At 42.9% G+C, this 14,536-nt stretch overlaps 1 protein-coding gene across 7 annotated transcripts in view; it reads right to left on the bottom strand.

Moving 5' to 3' along the window:
* CALD1 (caldesmon 1) overlaps window positions 1–14,536 on the bottom strand; it is a 177,314-nt gene that overhangs the window by 76,258 nt on the left and 86,520 nt on the right. For 5 of the 7 annotated variants that reach the window (XM_042050136.1, XM_042050138.1, XM_042050140.1 and 2 more), the window contains one exon: window positions 9,925–10,036. In XM_042050136.1, coding sequence (XP_041906070.1) covers window positions 9,925–9,995 — 71 coding nt within the window. In that variant the 5' untranslated portion in view covers window positions 9,996–10,036. Of the gene's footprint in view, window positions 1–9,924; window positions 10,037–10,427; window positions 10,453–10,738; window positions 11,214–14,536 lie in introns of those variants that run through there. The other 2 variants (XM_042050137.1, XM_042050139.1) reach the window with 2 other exon arrangements.

The raw sequence follows: 14,536 nt of genomic DNA, 5'->3' as shown, positions 1-14,536 counted from the left end.
TGTGAACACATAACTGTGTATGTTCTCAGTCACCTCTGCAGCAACTTTAGAAGTGCATTACAGAGTCATTGCTTGTGCACAGAAATAGTAGAAAATTACCTCAAACCTGGTTCAAAACCAAGTGCATTAAATCTGTGCAAACCTCCCAGTCCAAATGTGACTGGGCTTACCTTCCCATGCTGTTTCACAAAAAGACCTGACCTGCAAGAGGCTCAGCTGACAAGCAGTAAATTGAGTCATGGTAATTTGGTTTCTTTCCACTGTGCGCATTTAATTGGCTTAAAAATTCACCATGATATGTATGCATCAGGCTTAGATCATCCAAAGAGGGCTCTCTAAGAAGGGAGAACTTGCTCAATTCAATCAATCCATACACCAAAATGTTGTCTCAGTCTGGTGGAAGAGGGAAGTAGTGGTATGGAGAAGTAACTTAACCAAACCTTTGAAGAAACCCTGCTTTTGGGTACCAGTTTAGAGCATCTCTTCTGGTCTCAGCACAAGAACACAGTCCACCTAGAGGATAACCCTTGCTAGAGCAGTCCTTGCTGTTTGCTTAAATTATGTCTGCATTGAAAATGGGTCACCAGCTACCTTAAAGGAAACTGAGGCATGTTTTCAGAAAATGTCAGAGAAAAAAACCCCCAAAAAACAAAATCCCAAACCAAAAGACAGTCACAACTTGCTGTTGAGTTGCAGCCTTCCCTTGATTTTCTACATCAGCATGACAAACTTGCTGGCCTTTTACTCAAGACTATCAACAAGCAAGTTTATTGGGACCAACCAACAAGTTTTGACATAAAGAGGAGCAAAACACCATCTATTTATATTTCCTAAATGTCAGCCAAGATGAAGCTAACCTTCAACTGTCACATACACTACCCACTGGTTTATACTTTCCAATAAACAAAAGGAAATGTATCCTGCTTACTTTTCCACTTCCCACCATCCTCACTGCTCCCCAGGAAGAGAAGGGCTCAGCTGCAACACCAACACAACCACTGCTCCTTCCAATCTGTAGCTCTATCACTGGTGTTGACCTGACCCTCTGGTCAGGCTGCATGTCAGCTGTCACTAGACTTCTTTCCTAAGGTGTAGTTGCCCACTGACCTTATTTCTGGCCAGGAATATTTCTTGAGCTGTGTGCTGATGAGTTAATTTGCCCAAGAAGCACAGCCACCTGATGACTTCCTTCATGCTATGAAAGACCTTGATCACACAAGGACAATCTGCTGGCAAGAGGGATTTTCCTTGTTTAGCACGAGCTAATAAGTAGGTTGCGATGAGAGAAATAAAGCCATTTATAAACATTTATCTTCAGTGATTAAAAACTTGTTTAAAGGCACAAAGCCAAAAATGCAGAAGCTAATTGACCAAATGGGATGCTTCTGCAAGTTGAAATCAATTTGGAGTTTCATTTGCAGATCGCATTTTTCCTCTGTGGTTCTTTGAACTGAGCTGTGAAGGGATGGCTTTGCCCAGGCTGCCAGCAATCTGAAAGTGTTTACACAGCTCTGCTTATTCGTGTGTAAAACTTGTTAGCATTTGATTTCGTTTAATCTATTATCCCTGCAAACCAACTGGCCTCAGCTTTTTGAAGGGAAATCTCATCTTCTGATTGTCTGGTTTAATTTCAGATATTAGATCATAAAGACGTTAATAAAATGCAAACTCACACTGAGAAGCACATGCTCCTAGAAACACACTGGCTAAATTTATTTTCATGTCACTCCTTAGAGAGTCTTACAGCTGGGCAATAACTGCAATTTCTCTCATGTCTAATAACTTCTACCATTCTGAGATCAGAATGCCCTGAAGACTAGTAACATAATTAAGCAACAAGCTCAACAATGTTCTTGTTGTCTTAAAAGAAGGCATTTAAATGTAACAACTAAGAGATGCCACTGCAAGTCTGTGAATTTGCAGTTTTAGAGGCTGCCTTTAGGTCTTCTTCTGTCCAGACCCTTGCAACATACATATGCAGCATACAGAATATGTTACTGCAGGTAAATTTATCAAACATATTTGCCTGAAGGGTATTCTTTAAAACTTTTCCTAAGACACGGAATATTCAATCATCAGCTTCTTCTTTTGTATGGGAACAACATAGTATTCCTTTTGCTTTTCTTCAAACTACATGAAATTTGTTGCTGAGCATCACTAGTAAATATGAGGCCTTATTTAATCAAAAGAAGGGTTAATGTAGATTTTTCAGCCAACTCATTTGTAAGCACATGCATTTGTGTGATGAGGTATACGTGATGGCATGAGAATGCTTTATACAATGAATTAAATTAACTCCACCTCTTGCACTAGCTGTGGATATTGGGCACATGGAAAATGACTAAGCAGCTGAGAGCTCAGTTACATACTTATTGTCTAGGAAGAAATATAGGGATTTCCCTGCCTAAGAGTCTGACAAAAGTAGACCAGGGATCAAGAACGGAACCTTTTGGAGTCAGTTTAGAACAGTGCCTTGGGTCTCTACCATAAGGAGTTAGCAGAAGATAAGCTACGTGCCCTGCTGTGGATGGTACAGGAAGTTTCAAGGCTCTGTACCTTCACAACCTTAGGTTCACTTAAGGCAGCTTTTTTACATTTCGGGTATCTGAAGTCTTTTGTATGAGAAAATTCTGGTGGCAGATACGACTTACACTGTTTGGAGGTGCAGTGACAGAGATGGAAGAGCGCTGCAGTCTGCCCTGGCTTAACAGACTGCATACTGCCAATTTGCATCTAAGACACTAGAGAGATGCAATTTTTCAACATCACCATGGCAGGAAAGCCATTGACACTTATTTGTACTGTAGCAGCTACCTTTTTACAGACTCACGACTTTCTTCGTGCAGTACCTATGTTTTGGTCTAATTCTGAAAATCATGATAAAGTATCATGTTTTATTGCTCCTTACAAGGTACTCTTTAGAGCAGGCATGCTTGTCAGAATTATCAATAATAAGCACCAAAAGCTGTGCCTCCATGCCCATATTTATTAAATATTTAAATAAAATCCAGTTCATGAAGGACATTGGTCCAGTTAAAGCTAAAAATTTACAAACAAAAGAAACAAAGGGCAGATTTCCCTTTGACAGCACATGGGTTACCTGGTTATAGGATTGGAGGGGTCTCTTTTCACACAAGAATTTCCAAAATTCCTTGGTGTTTCCAAGAGGTGAAAGATGGGGCATTTTGCCAGCTGTCTGGCTGCTAGATTGGAGGTGTCCTCCTAAAAGCTTGGCTGGTACAGTACACGTAGTAACCGGTTACAGAATGATCTTGACATACATCTGGATTATCATATGAAATACTAAGGAGCTGATTTTGTTGTCTGCTTAGGACTTGCAGTGTGTTTAGCTCAATGAAGTTTATATTCTGTATGTCTAACTCTTTGGAAAAACAAAGCTGCTTTTATGAAACATTTCTCCATAACAGCTTTAAACAAAATATAATCTGAAAAACACAAAAATTAGCCGCTAAATTCTACTGAGCTTTCCATATGTTTGGTTATTTCCTCCAGGGTATTTGAAGTGCTACAATAGCAAAGATTTGTTTAGGATCCACTCTCACGTGAGAGTGACTACAGCAGAAAAGGTTTTAACGAGCCACTGGGTCATGCTTTTCTGCCTGGGTTAAGAATGAACTCCAAGAACTGCACAGCAGAGATGCAGTGTGAAGGGCCAAACCCACCGCAACAATCCAAATATGTCCTGTCAGTCCTGGAATTCCAGGCAGCTGTGAAGACAGGTTAACAGCTGGAGCGCTCTGCTTCAATTTGTTCTCAACTCTCACGCATCTCTAATCTTATTTATTCCATGTCTTAATATTTAACTCCTGGGCAGAAGATGTCATGTCTCAGCTGCACCAAAATGTGAGTATTTTACAGAAAGACAAACAGAAATCCTCCAAGTATTTGCAACTTCAGGATATATGAAGTTCGTGGAGACAGAAAACCACGTAGGTTGTATTCTAGTAGCAAAAGAGGCTTGGAACAGACAAGAGCACAGCTCTTAAGAGGACAGAGGCTTAACTTTGTTACAGTTCTGAAATAGAACATGAACATTGGGAAATGACATGGAACACCTATGCAGCCAGCTTCTCTTGTGTTCAAACGTGCACTCATCGAAAACTTGTATTAAGATCACATTCTCCTCTCCTCAACACAAACCTGGATTGAAGCATAGTCTGTAAAAACTCTTAATAAAAACATAACCAGATGCTTGAGAACAAGAAAAAAAGGCAAGTCCTAGTGTTTCAAGAAAAAGGAAGCCAGGAAGGAACCATTTTGTGTAATTCCTAAACTCTCAACACTGTTTAATGTTTCTCACTAATGTACACCCCATACCAGGGATAACTCCACTTCAGGAATGAAAAACAGCTTCAAAAGTCTTTTGTGGTCATTCAGTGTTGATCTAACATGGACACACACTTACCCTCACTGTCCTGGACAGGAGAAGGAAATTTTTTTCTTTCTATAGCTGGCAAAGATGACACTTCCTTGCTCTCCAGAAGCATTAAGATGCTATGGAAACAAATGTGTCCAGTCTTAACCTCTCCAGAAAATAAAAAACATGCTTCTCATTGTCCTGCAAAGATGTACCCTGCTGGTTGTACCTTCTTCACTTGGTGAATCAGTCCTCTGTATGCTTATCAGAGCTACAACAGGCTCAACAGGAACAGTAAAAAGCATGTTAAATGTCTTTCTGGTTCTCTACACACCTTCACGGATCCGGACTGAAATTCACATGAGTTCTTTTTCAGTCGTATGGTAATTTTTGGGATTAACCACGTGTCTTGCTTTAGCAGAAGTTGCATTAAACAGTTTACTACCCCAGGAGACTTTTAGCCTTCTGCAGGCTGCTGCCATCCCTGACCTGCAAGCTGGGTTATTCCTATGAGCATTCCCCAACCTACATCCATGAACATGAATCGCACTGCTTTATAAAACTGAGTAAATGACAGACTGGAAGGAGTTTGTGATTGAGCTGCTGGATCTTTTTTTCAAAAAATAAAGAAATCTTTAACTACTGCCTTTAGAAATTAATGCTGTCAGGAACCATACAGCTTTATGGCAGTGTTTTTCTCTATGACCTACTCACATACCCTTTTTTAGGGTGAATTTAGTAATATCTATTGGTCTGCAAAAGGATGAGTCCTTTAGTCAGGACAGCTGTGGCCCCTGTCAGGAGACCCTACACAGCCTACAAAGTAGTCTGGTGGCTTTAGAGAGCCTTTTCAGTGATTTGATGCTAGATAACCCCTTCTCTTTGCCATATTTTCACAACAGGATGACCAACATCTCTCCTTCCCCATGTAATGATCTGCAATCCCTTAGGGTAGAGCATGATGCAGGGCAAAACCGTGGTTCAGATTCAAAGTTAAGCTTCAGCTAAATGGAGGCCAGCCTGACAATGACCCCAAGACATTCCTGAAGTCTGCAGCAGTGATGATATGGCAATGGAGCAAACTGGATCGGCTTCCTAGCATAATTAAAAACAAACAAACAAACAAACAGAAAACCACAAAGCAGAGGTGAAAATTCATTGCTGGTACAATGGCAAGTCAGCCACTTGTAAAATTGAGTCTTAAGTGCTAAATAGATTAACCTGAGAAATACTCTTTAGAGTTCAAGGGACTTATTTTTGCTCTCAGTTATGCTGGAGTCAAGGAAGTAGGTCCATTGTCACTTCAAGAAGTATTTCACCTCGATTTTTTAGTGCAGCTGCAGCAGACTGAAGTGTACCAGCGAGCTACTCCGAAAGCACCACTCCTCCAGACACACACATACTCTACCCAGCCCCAGGCTAAATTCTTCCAGTGTCAGTTACAACATCAAAATGACAAAACCCGATGGTTTTGTTCAAGAGAACATCTTTTACTGCCTAGGAAGAAGCACAAAGCAGCAGGTGGTATTTGTTTTTTCCCTTGCTGAAAGAAGTCAATCCCCTGTGCTCCAATTACACATGGGATTCTTCTTCCTGTCAGTTAAGTGCAGCCCATTTCTGTGACAGCCCTGACACTCCAGCACAGCATGTACCCTGTGGCTGGGAAGGCAAAGAGTTCATCCAGCTCCTTCAGGGCTGCCACTGCCTCATAAATCAACTGGCTGGAATAACTCAGGTAGGGCTTAATCCAAAGGCCACTGAAAACAGTGGAAAGCTTCCCACTGACTTCAGCCAGCTCCAGACTGGTACCTCAGGGCTTTATAACACCACAGGACTCCCTCTGCCCCTGGGGAGCAGGACAAAGCCTTGGCTTTGCCACAGAGCAGCTAAAGATGTAGCACGTCCCATCACCCCAGTGGCTGAAGGCTCCTTTTTTCCCTGCCCTCACACCTGACCAGCACAAACCAGATGCAGAATGCTGCCAGATGGGCACAAGTTAACATTGCCATACTTTGTCCTGGGTTTCCCAGCCTGTGCCTGAAAAGTCTCCTTCCTCCCTGAGATACCCGAGCTGCTGGGTCGCCGCCAGGCTGAGCACGTGCAATAAATCTGACAGCCTGGGAGAAAGCTGAACAAAGTCCCTCTGCTGTTGGAAACATGCCCCCTAGACAGGTCTGCAGTGCTGCTCCAAACACGTTGACAGGCCTCCAGAGATCCAGACAAACATAAATATAAAAAAAACCCCAAACCTCTGGCTGAACAAAATTTGTGGGTGGGCGCAGTGAGCCTGTGTGGGGAATCCAGAACATCTGGAATACCTTGAAATTATAAAAACTTAAAATGCAAGAAAATCCACTTTGTTTCTGAGTTGGTGTCAATTTTTACCTGAGTTGCCACAGCATGAACGACTAGCCACAGCACATACCAGGGGTGAAATGCAATGTTGGTCTTCAAAATACAAAACGAGTTCTCCTCTCAAGATCAGTCCCAAGCATATAAACCTGGAATTCCAGGTCTACACAGCACAACAAAGTATCATTTCCAACAGATTCCTAATGGAAAAAAAAACCCAGAACACAAAGCCTAACACCAGACTTCAAGGACTGAACTTACACTAAGCTGCTCCAAAGATTAAATAGCTGGACATCAGGGGCTCCAGCATCACAGACACTTAGGATTCTGACAGCACACGTACCCTCACCCATCCTAACACGACCTCCAGCCCCTCATGAAGGCATGATAACATCAAGTCACTCCCTCTTGGGCATGAGTCCATGCTGCTGCATTTTCACCCCTCAGTCTTTCCTGGGCACAGGCATCAGGCTAGACAGACAGGCTTCCCATGTACTTTTATCCCAGGAAATAGCAAAATGCGTCACTTCAACTGGCTGAGTGACAAGCCCTGCTGATGGATATGGCTGCTTGCATTTCTGGGTTTACTGTTCTACTCAAAGAAGCCTAAACAGTATATGGGAGACCTGGCATACATGTTACAGCCTACATGGTTATCCATCTCTGCATCTGCCAGCAGAAATGCTTGCAACCAGTGGTGGATTCCCCACAGCAAGGCTACAGTCCACTGATGGGGGGGCGCAGGGAAATGGCCTGTGCTCAGAACTTATGGAGGAGCATTTCCAACCTCCATGCTGTGCTTTAGGACTGCACAATCCACGTCATAAAACACCTGAAAGTGTTCAGGGGCAAGTCTGGCAAGCAGATTTCTATAGCTTATGACATGTGAACATGTTGTAGTCGTATTATTAAAGGTGAAGATGATCCCCAAATCCCTAAAAGTCAGAATTCGCCAAAACCAATGCAGCATCACATATTTATTTGTTAGTAACTGCCCCAGTGCTGCTGCCCTTCCCTCTGTGTGAGCACTGCAATGGGGGCAGACACTCAGCTCAGCTCCTGCCCCATGTTGTCCGTGCTGGGGCAGGATTTGGGAGGTCCCATCTCCCGGAGTCACATCTGAACTTGAGAATCAGGCTCTGTTATTGTTAAGGCAAACCAAAAATAAAAAGGCCAGACTAAATTATTTTTAAGATCCTGAGATTTTTAAAGCAGTCTTGTGACTTTTAAGGGGTCTGACTCATTGTACTTGAATGCTTGAAGTTGGCAGCAGCAAAGGGAGTACAGCAATTTATTGCTGAAAGCCTTCAAATGTGTGGGAAAGAGCATGGAGCACATCTGCAGTGATTAGGGAGAAAGAGGGACACAGGCCCAAACCCTTCTCCTCTGGCCAGGCTTCCACCAAGCTACCCTCCTCCATGAAGGCACCACACTAAACCCCAACAAAGCACCCCAGACATGGCAAAACCACTTCCCATTAGCAGGGATGGGATACACCTGACACCCTGGATTTCCACTCCACTGATGGCAAGGGCAGAGCCCACTGCCCCCAACCCCTGGGGCTGTCCCTGCCTGCCCAAACCAGCCACACCACATGGCTGAAGCCCAGGTCACCCCACAGCCTCTGCCCACTCACAAGTGCCTGGAGGTCTTCAAAGAGAAGCCAAGTGGCATTTTTTCTGTAGAAAAATGCCTCCCAAACTACAATCCCCAACATCCTCCACAGACCACCCCAGGCCTCTCTTCCCAACAAACCCTAAGGTCTCGGCCTTTCCTTAAGCAGCTTTGCTTAAAGCAGAAGTGCACTACAAGTACATAAACATCGTGGGCTGTACCACACGTTTATGGGCTCTGCAGTCCCTCCCATGCTGCCCAACACACACACACACTGCCCCAGGCCCAGGGGAAAACTTTCTGGGACAAGGGGGCAGCTTAGTGCCTCAGCACATTTGCTGCCCTGCCTTTTGGGGAGGTCACCAGCCCGGCGATGCGCAAAGGGAGGCTCCTGCCTCGTTTCCCTTTGGCCACCACGCTCCACAGGAGTTTATTTATCTGCTGGCAGCACTGCTGCTTTCCAGAGCTCGAGGGTTCAGCATATAGCCTGATGAGAGCTCACATCCCCAGCACTGCACAGCAGCCCTTCCTTTGGGAAGAAAGGCAGTTATTGCATCTCATCTTCAGGGATTCCCCCCCAAGTGTCATTGACTTCCATCAGACAATTGCTGACGTAGCAGAGCCTTATTAAAAAGCTCAAAGTGGGCATACAAAACGTAATGCATTCTGCTGGCTTCCATTTAAAACTTCTCTGGAAACACCTTTTCTTTCACAGTATTCAGAATCCAAAACACCATGGTTTTGTCAGCTCATGGGAAATGAAAGAAACGAAAATGAACTCCCTATTCAGAATGAAATACAAAAATGAGAACAAAATGTGCTTAAAGCTAGCTTTTATTTTTTTAAATCAGTACAGTGTTAATGAATTAAATCAAATCTTTTTATCACTGAAGACATTACAAAAGTAAATGGAGCCTTTCTCCCTACTTACAGCAGTGTAAACTGCAAAATTTCATTAAAGTGAACAGAACTGTACAGGTGTAAAATGGGTTTAGTTAATGAAATGTCATTCCCAGAATTTTCATGGTATTTCTTTCATAAATTGACATCATCATACCCACATCAAAATCTGCTCTCTTTTCACCAAAGTAAGCTTGTAACAACTGATAGCAACTGCTGCCCTTGTTGCCCACATAAAGTGGTTGTAAATGAATAAAAAGGCACAGGCAGTAGAAACACAACAGCAACTGCACACATGCTATACCAGGTGTATTCCAGATTTCAATTCATCTCTTATAACTTTATCTTCAATATTTATCATATCTGACAAACACAATCCCTTCTGCACAGCACTCAGCATCTGAGGATGAGCTTTCCTATCAATGATTTCACATGGCCATACTCCACCTTTGATGTTTACACTTATCCACGCAGCAAAATAACTAGAAGCCAGACATTTAGAGCAGTCTAAGGGAATTAGACAATAGACACCCCTCATCTCTCCCACAACATCAGCTAAAGCCATTTTATGGCACATATCGTTAGCACGAGGACTCTTTGGAACTTAAGGCAGAAATTCTCACAGCCACTGCTAATCAAAGGCAAGCCACCAGCACCATTTTCCACATACAGTAACTCACCTCTCTGCTTCCAGGCGCATTTCCTCACGCTTTTGCCTCCTGAGTTCTCTGCGGCGTTCAAAGTCATCCATGGTGGGTGTTTAAGCGTTCCAAGCTCTGGGAAGGTCCAAATCTAAAAGGGAGATGATCACTTAGATGAGAGTGAAAACGCAAGGGATGCATTTAACCAGCTGAGTCCCTTTAGTTTTGTTTTGCTGTCTTAACTTCGCTGTAACTATTTTCTTTTTCCATCAAAAAACTCAACTTCCTCAGTATTGTTGAGATAAACAAGATTAATGAAACGTCTTGTAGGATAAACATAGCCCATGCGTTTAGTTTCCTAGTTAAAATTAAATCAACATGCTTAAAGTAAGGACTGTATACATCTGCTAGCCGCAGACCAGTTATTTGTAACGTCACAGGTCTTTTCCACTAACAAAAGCAACAATTCAGCAGGATTTTTAACTTCAAGCTTCCAATTTTTCACCGCAAGCAGTAAAAGCACTGCGCAAGAGAGTTCTTACTTTCCTTAGTTGTACAGATAATTAAAAGTTCTGCAAAAGTTACTCCCCGTCTGTCTGTTCCCACCCCGCTTCAGAAATGCAAAAAAAAAAAAAAAAAAGAAAGTGAAGAGAAAATGAGAAAAGAAAGAAAAGGAAGAGAAAAGGAAAAGAGAAAAGGGAGGGGAGAAAACGAAAAGAGAAACAAGAAAAGTAAGCCACTGCTTTTAAATACCACCCAGGGGAAGTCAAACTATGTACAAATCCTGCTCAAAGAACGAAAAGTAGCAATATTTTTTTTGTAGTTTAATCCGCGCGTTTTCCCCGTGCCCTACCTTCTTCTTTATGATTTAGTCCATGAAGTATTTTCCCCTTTACAGTTCTTCATATACAAAGCCTTTCCAGCCTCGGTTTATATCCCATCAAGCCGACTATTACAGAATTCCCCTGCAGCCCCCAAACCAAAAATGACTACCAGAAAAGGGAAAGCTGCTCTCTTTTTGTCCCTGCTTTGTTTACAGAGCTGTCAGTGGTTAGTTAAACTCTGCCTGGAATCTGGCATTTAAGGCCTGCTCTAAGATTGCTTCCTGTGCAGGGCTGGAGGCCTCAGCTTCCTCTGCAATCCTAGCCCCGGCACTGCACTCCGAGGACTTCCACCCCCCACGTCCCCCCCAAAACCACGTTTCCCAGCCCGTCACTCCGCAGAGAAAGCCACCGTGCAGATGCTGGCTAAAACCTCCAAAGGTGGCTCGGGAGCTGCTGGCAGCTGAAGGGAAACAAAGCCAAGGTGCATTTGTAGGTTATTTGGAGCGCTCTGTGTGCAGATGGAGATCCGTCTTGCGGCTTTATATTCCTGCCCGCCGGTGCAACGGCCAAGTGCCCTCCCCATAAAATCACTGGCACCAGCAAAGCCTTGCATGACTTCAGGGAATTCGTGCCTTTTTCTGCCCCCTTTTTTGGATTAAAACACTGCTGAGGGCAGGGGTTTTGTGAAGGTTATTTTATTAGTTTACTTTCCCTGGAGGTATTTTTCTTTCTGATTTGTTCCCAGATTGGGGGATTTTAAATTTTGTTGTTGTTGATGTGATTTTCCTTGCATTTGTCTGGGGTTGTTTTGTGGAGATTCAAAGGAAATGTTAATTTTGTGAATCTGATAGAGACAACACTACCATTGCTGCTGCTTGCCTTTTTTTTTTTTTTTTTAATTCACAGTTAGACCACATATCTAAAAAGCAAGTTGCAACAAGACTTTTTGCCAATCTTGTGTTTACTCCTAGCACCGGGTACCCCTTGAAGAACCCAGAACAGCAAATCTTCTGTTCTCTCCCAAGAAGTGTTTCCATCAGCTCACATGTGCAGCTAAATCTGGCCCCAGTTGCTTTGCTGGAGGACCTGCGAGTTGCAGGGCTGACATGGTTCCCCCCGGCTGGGAGACAAGGATCAAAGGAGGAATGGGACACTACAGAGCAAGTTCAAAGCAGCATGCTGGTTTTCTGTGCAGATAACAGTGTCCTCAGGAACTAAGACTATACCAGGCAGCAGCATTTAGTCTGTGGAGTCATCATCAGGGATTTAAAACAAAGAGCTGGCTGTTAGGATGACAACTCACATGCTAGAAACGAGAATACCAACCCCAAAGCAGACATGCTTTGATACCTGGTTTATTTGCACCTTCATCACCTCCTACCCAGTCCCTCTCTCCACCTCTCATGGCACACTCTTTCCTTCTGGGCTGCTCTGTGCATCATTATCCCCATCCCTTCTCCAAATGTCCCAGCCCATCCTCCACCCCCCTCCTTTCTACATGGTCCTCAGCACCACCTCTCATCTCCAAAAGCTCAAGCTCTTCCTCGTGAGGAAGTCTGAGGAGGGTAATAACAACAACCCAGAACTGTTTCTGTTCTTCCTCCCCTTTTTTCCTTCCCAGGAGCACTGGGGAGATTGCCCAGCAGTGATAAGGAGCTCCCTGATGCAGCAACTTTTCCCCATCCTCAGGGTGCTTTTTGGTCGTGCAGGGAAGATCAGATGGATGGAGATCTTGAGAGGATACCAAGGGTTTAGTACAGTGTAGTGTCTCCTCTCAAAGGACTGAGGCACAGCCACTGCAGGACATTCAGAAGGCTTGCAATCCAAATCTCTCTTTCAAAAATGAGGAAGCCACTTGGGAAATGGAGATCAGGTCAACAGTTTGACCTTTAGCTACCAAAACCATATTAGTGCAAGAAAATGAGTCATCAGCCTGAAGGTTCACTTGAAGAAGTCAACTATTCAGTGCTGTTCACTGTCTCCCCAAAAATGACAAGCTGTCTTTCAGCCTCTGAGAACCACCAGACAATAACATCAATCTGTCTAAAAATTCTTCCCATTTCCACAAAAATATGTAATATATATAATATAGGCACACTTTTTTATACATAGTATAAAACCTAAGATTCTCAGAAGACTCAAGAATTGATTTATTGAGGTAGGTACCAATTATTTGAAATGTTGTCTATAAACCTTTTTTGGGAGCATGCACATTTTAATGCTTCTTTTTTTAAAATTAAAATTGTTCATGAGTGAAAACATACTGGGACAAAATGTAACACTCCACCCAGTTCCCATCCAGGGCCTGCCTTCAGAGCCAATTGTGAAAATGTATCTGTGTGTGACCTTCCAAGGTGTGCAGAGACATTTTATTTTTTCACTCTTTGTATATTTTTTCTCCTGTAACACTTATTTTTAGTAAGTTGTTGTCAGACCAAAAAAGTTTCATTTTTCTGAAAAGACAAAAACCACCCCAAGAAAACCATTTCAAAAGCAATGTTGCATTCAACCTCAAAAAGACAAATTCCCTAGTTTTATTTTAAATATAAAAATTTGTGGTTCCAAATTACAACAGAAAATATTTTGATACCTCAATTTATTTTTTTTTCCATATTATTTCCAGGTATGTTTTTCATCTAATTCCACTAGGAGACACCAATAAATTTTAAAGAAGCATAATATATTTATTTATCAAATAGATGCAGATGTCTGAAACTATTTGAACAGTTCTATTCCCCTGGCATCCACACATATTTGCAAATTACTGGAACATGGGCTACCCTTACAGTGGGAAAAGGTCCACCACTTATCATTTTGTTGTTTCTACCGCAAAACAAAATCCTCAGCATCTTTTTCAGCTTTTACACCACTGAAACAATCTGAAGTAAACTTTTTGGGGTTTTCCACCACCAGGTGCAAAAGATGGACCTGTGGAAGAATTTACCTACATTGCTGCATTGCTTGAATCAGAATCACAGCAAAGTGTGTGCTCTGAAAATATCATTTACCCACAAAAAAATCCTCATTTCTAAAGTAGTACCAGTCTCTCCCTCTCTGCACTTCACATAGTGCCTTTGATCTTCAGCTGACTATAGTTTATTGCTAAAATTATCTTGCTAAAAAGTACTTTCTTCAAGGACAGCCACATTTAATCCCTCCCAGAACAAAGCACACACTTGTAAATCCCGCTCCCCTTCTTGTCTCATCCCATGAGAAACTGAAAATTTAGTCGTCTTTCTTCAAGCTTTCATCAAGGTAGAAAATCAGAGGAAGGCGCACAGTAATTGCAAATACGTGACAAAATATTTTAATAGTACTTGGTGGGAATAGGCTTTTTGAAAGCAAACAATAAATTGGCTGAGTAGAAATACACATGCAACCATATAACTGTGTAACCCAGTATGGAGAGCAAAATAACCTCCTGCTCTGGCTCAGATTTAAAACTGTCCTCACCCTATTCCCAGCGCTGGTTTCAGAGACAGCTCAGCATCCAGGCGATCTTAAAAACAGATGAGCCAGTCTGGCAACAAGCAGAAACGCAAACTACTCTTCAGGTCTTTAAACAGAAAGGTCTTTCAAGACCTCCCAATCACCTTTCCATTACACTGCATGAGCTCCCAGACTGCGATGTTTAGGCTGAGCTTCTGCACCAGCTTCAAACAAGCTGAGCCAGGAAGCTTCAAACCAAAGCATATTGCCTAATACAACACAGTCTTGCACGAGCCCCTGTGCTGGCCATGCCTGGTGGCTGCATTGCACAAGCACATTCCATCTTACTTCCTGTCTCGGTTTTGAAAGACAGGTGTCTGCTAAGGAAGGCAGAGGCC

This window comes from Corvus kubaryi, unplaced genomic scaffold, assembly GCF_017639235.1.
Source record: "Corvus kubaryi isolate FWS band 111438036 unplaced genomic scaffold, C.kubaryi_AGA036_p1.0 72, whole genome shotgun sequence".
Classification (NCBI taxonomy): domain Eukaryota; kingdom Metazoa; phylum Chordata; class Aves; order Passeriformes; family Corvidae; genus Corvus; species Corvus kubaryi.
Note: the sequence above shows the minus strand (reverse complement) of the source record. Positions and strands in the feature narration are given on the sequence as shown.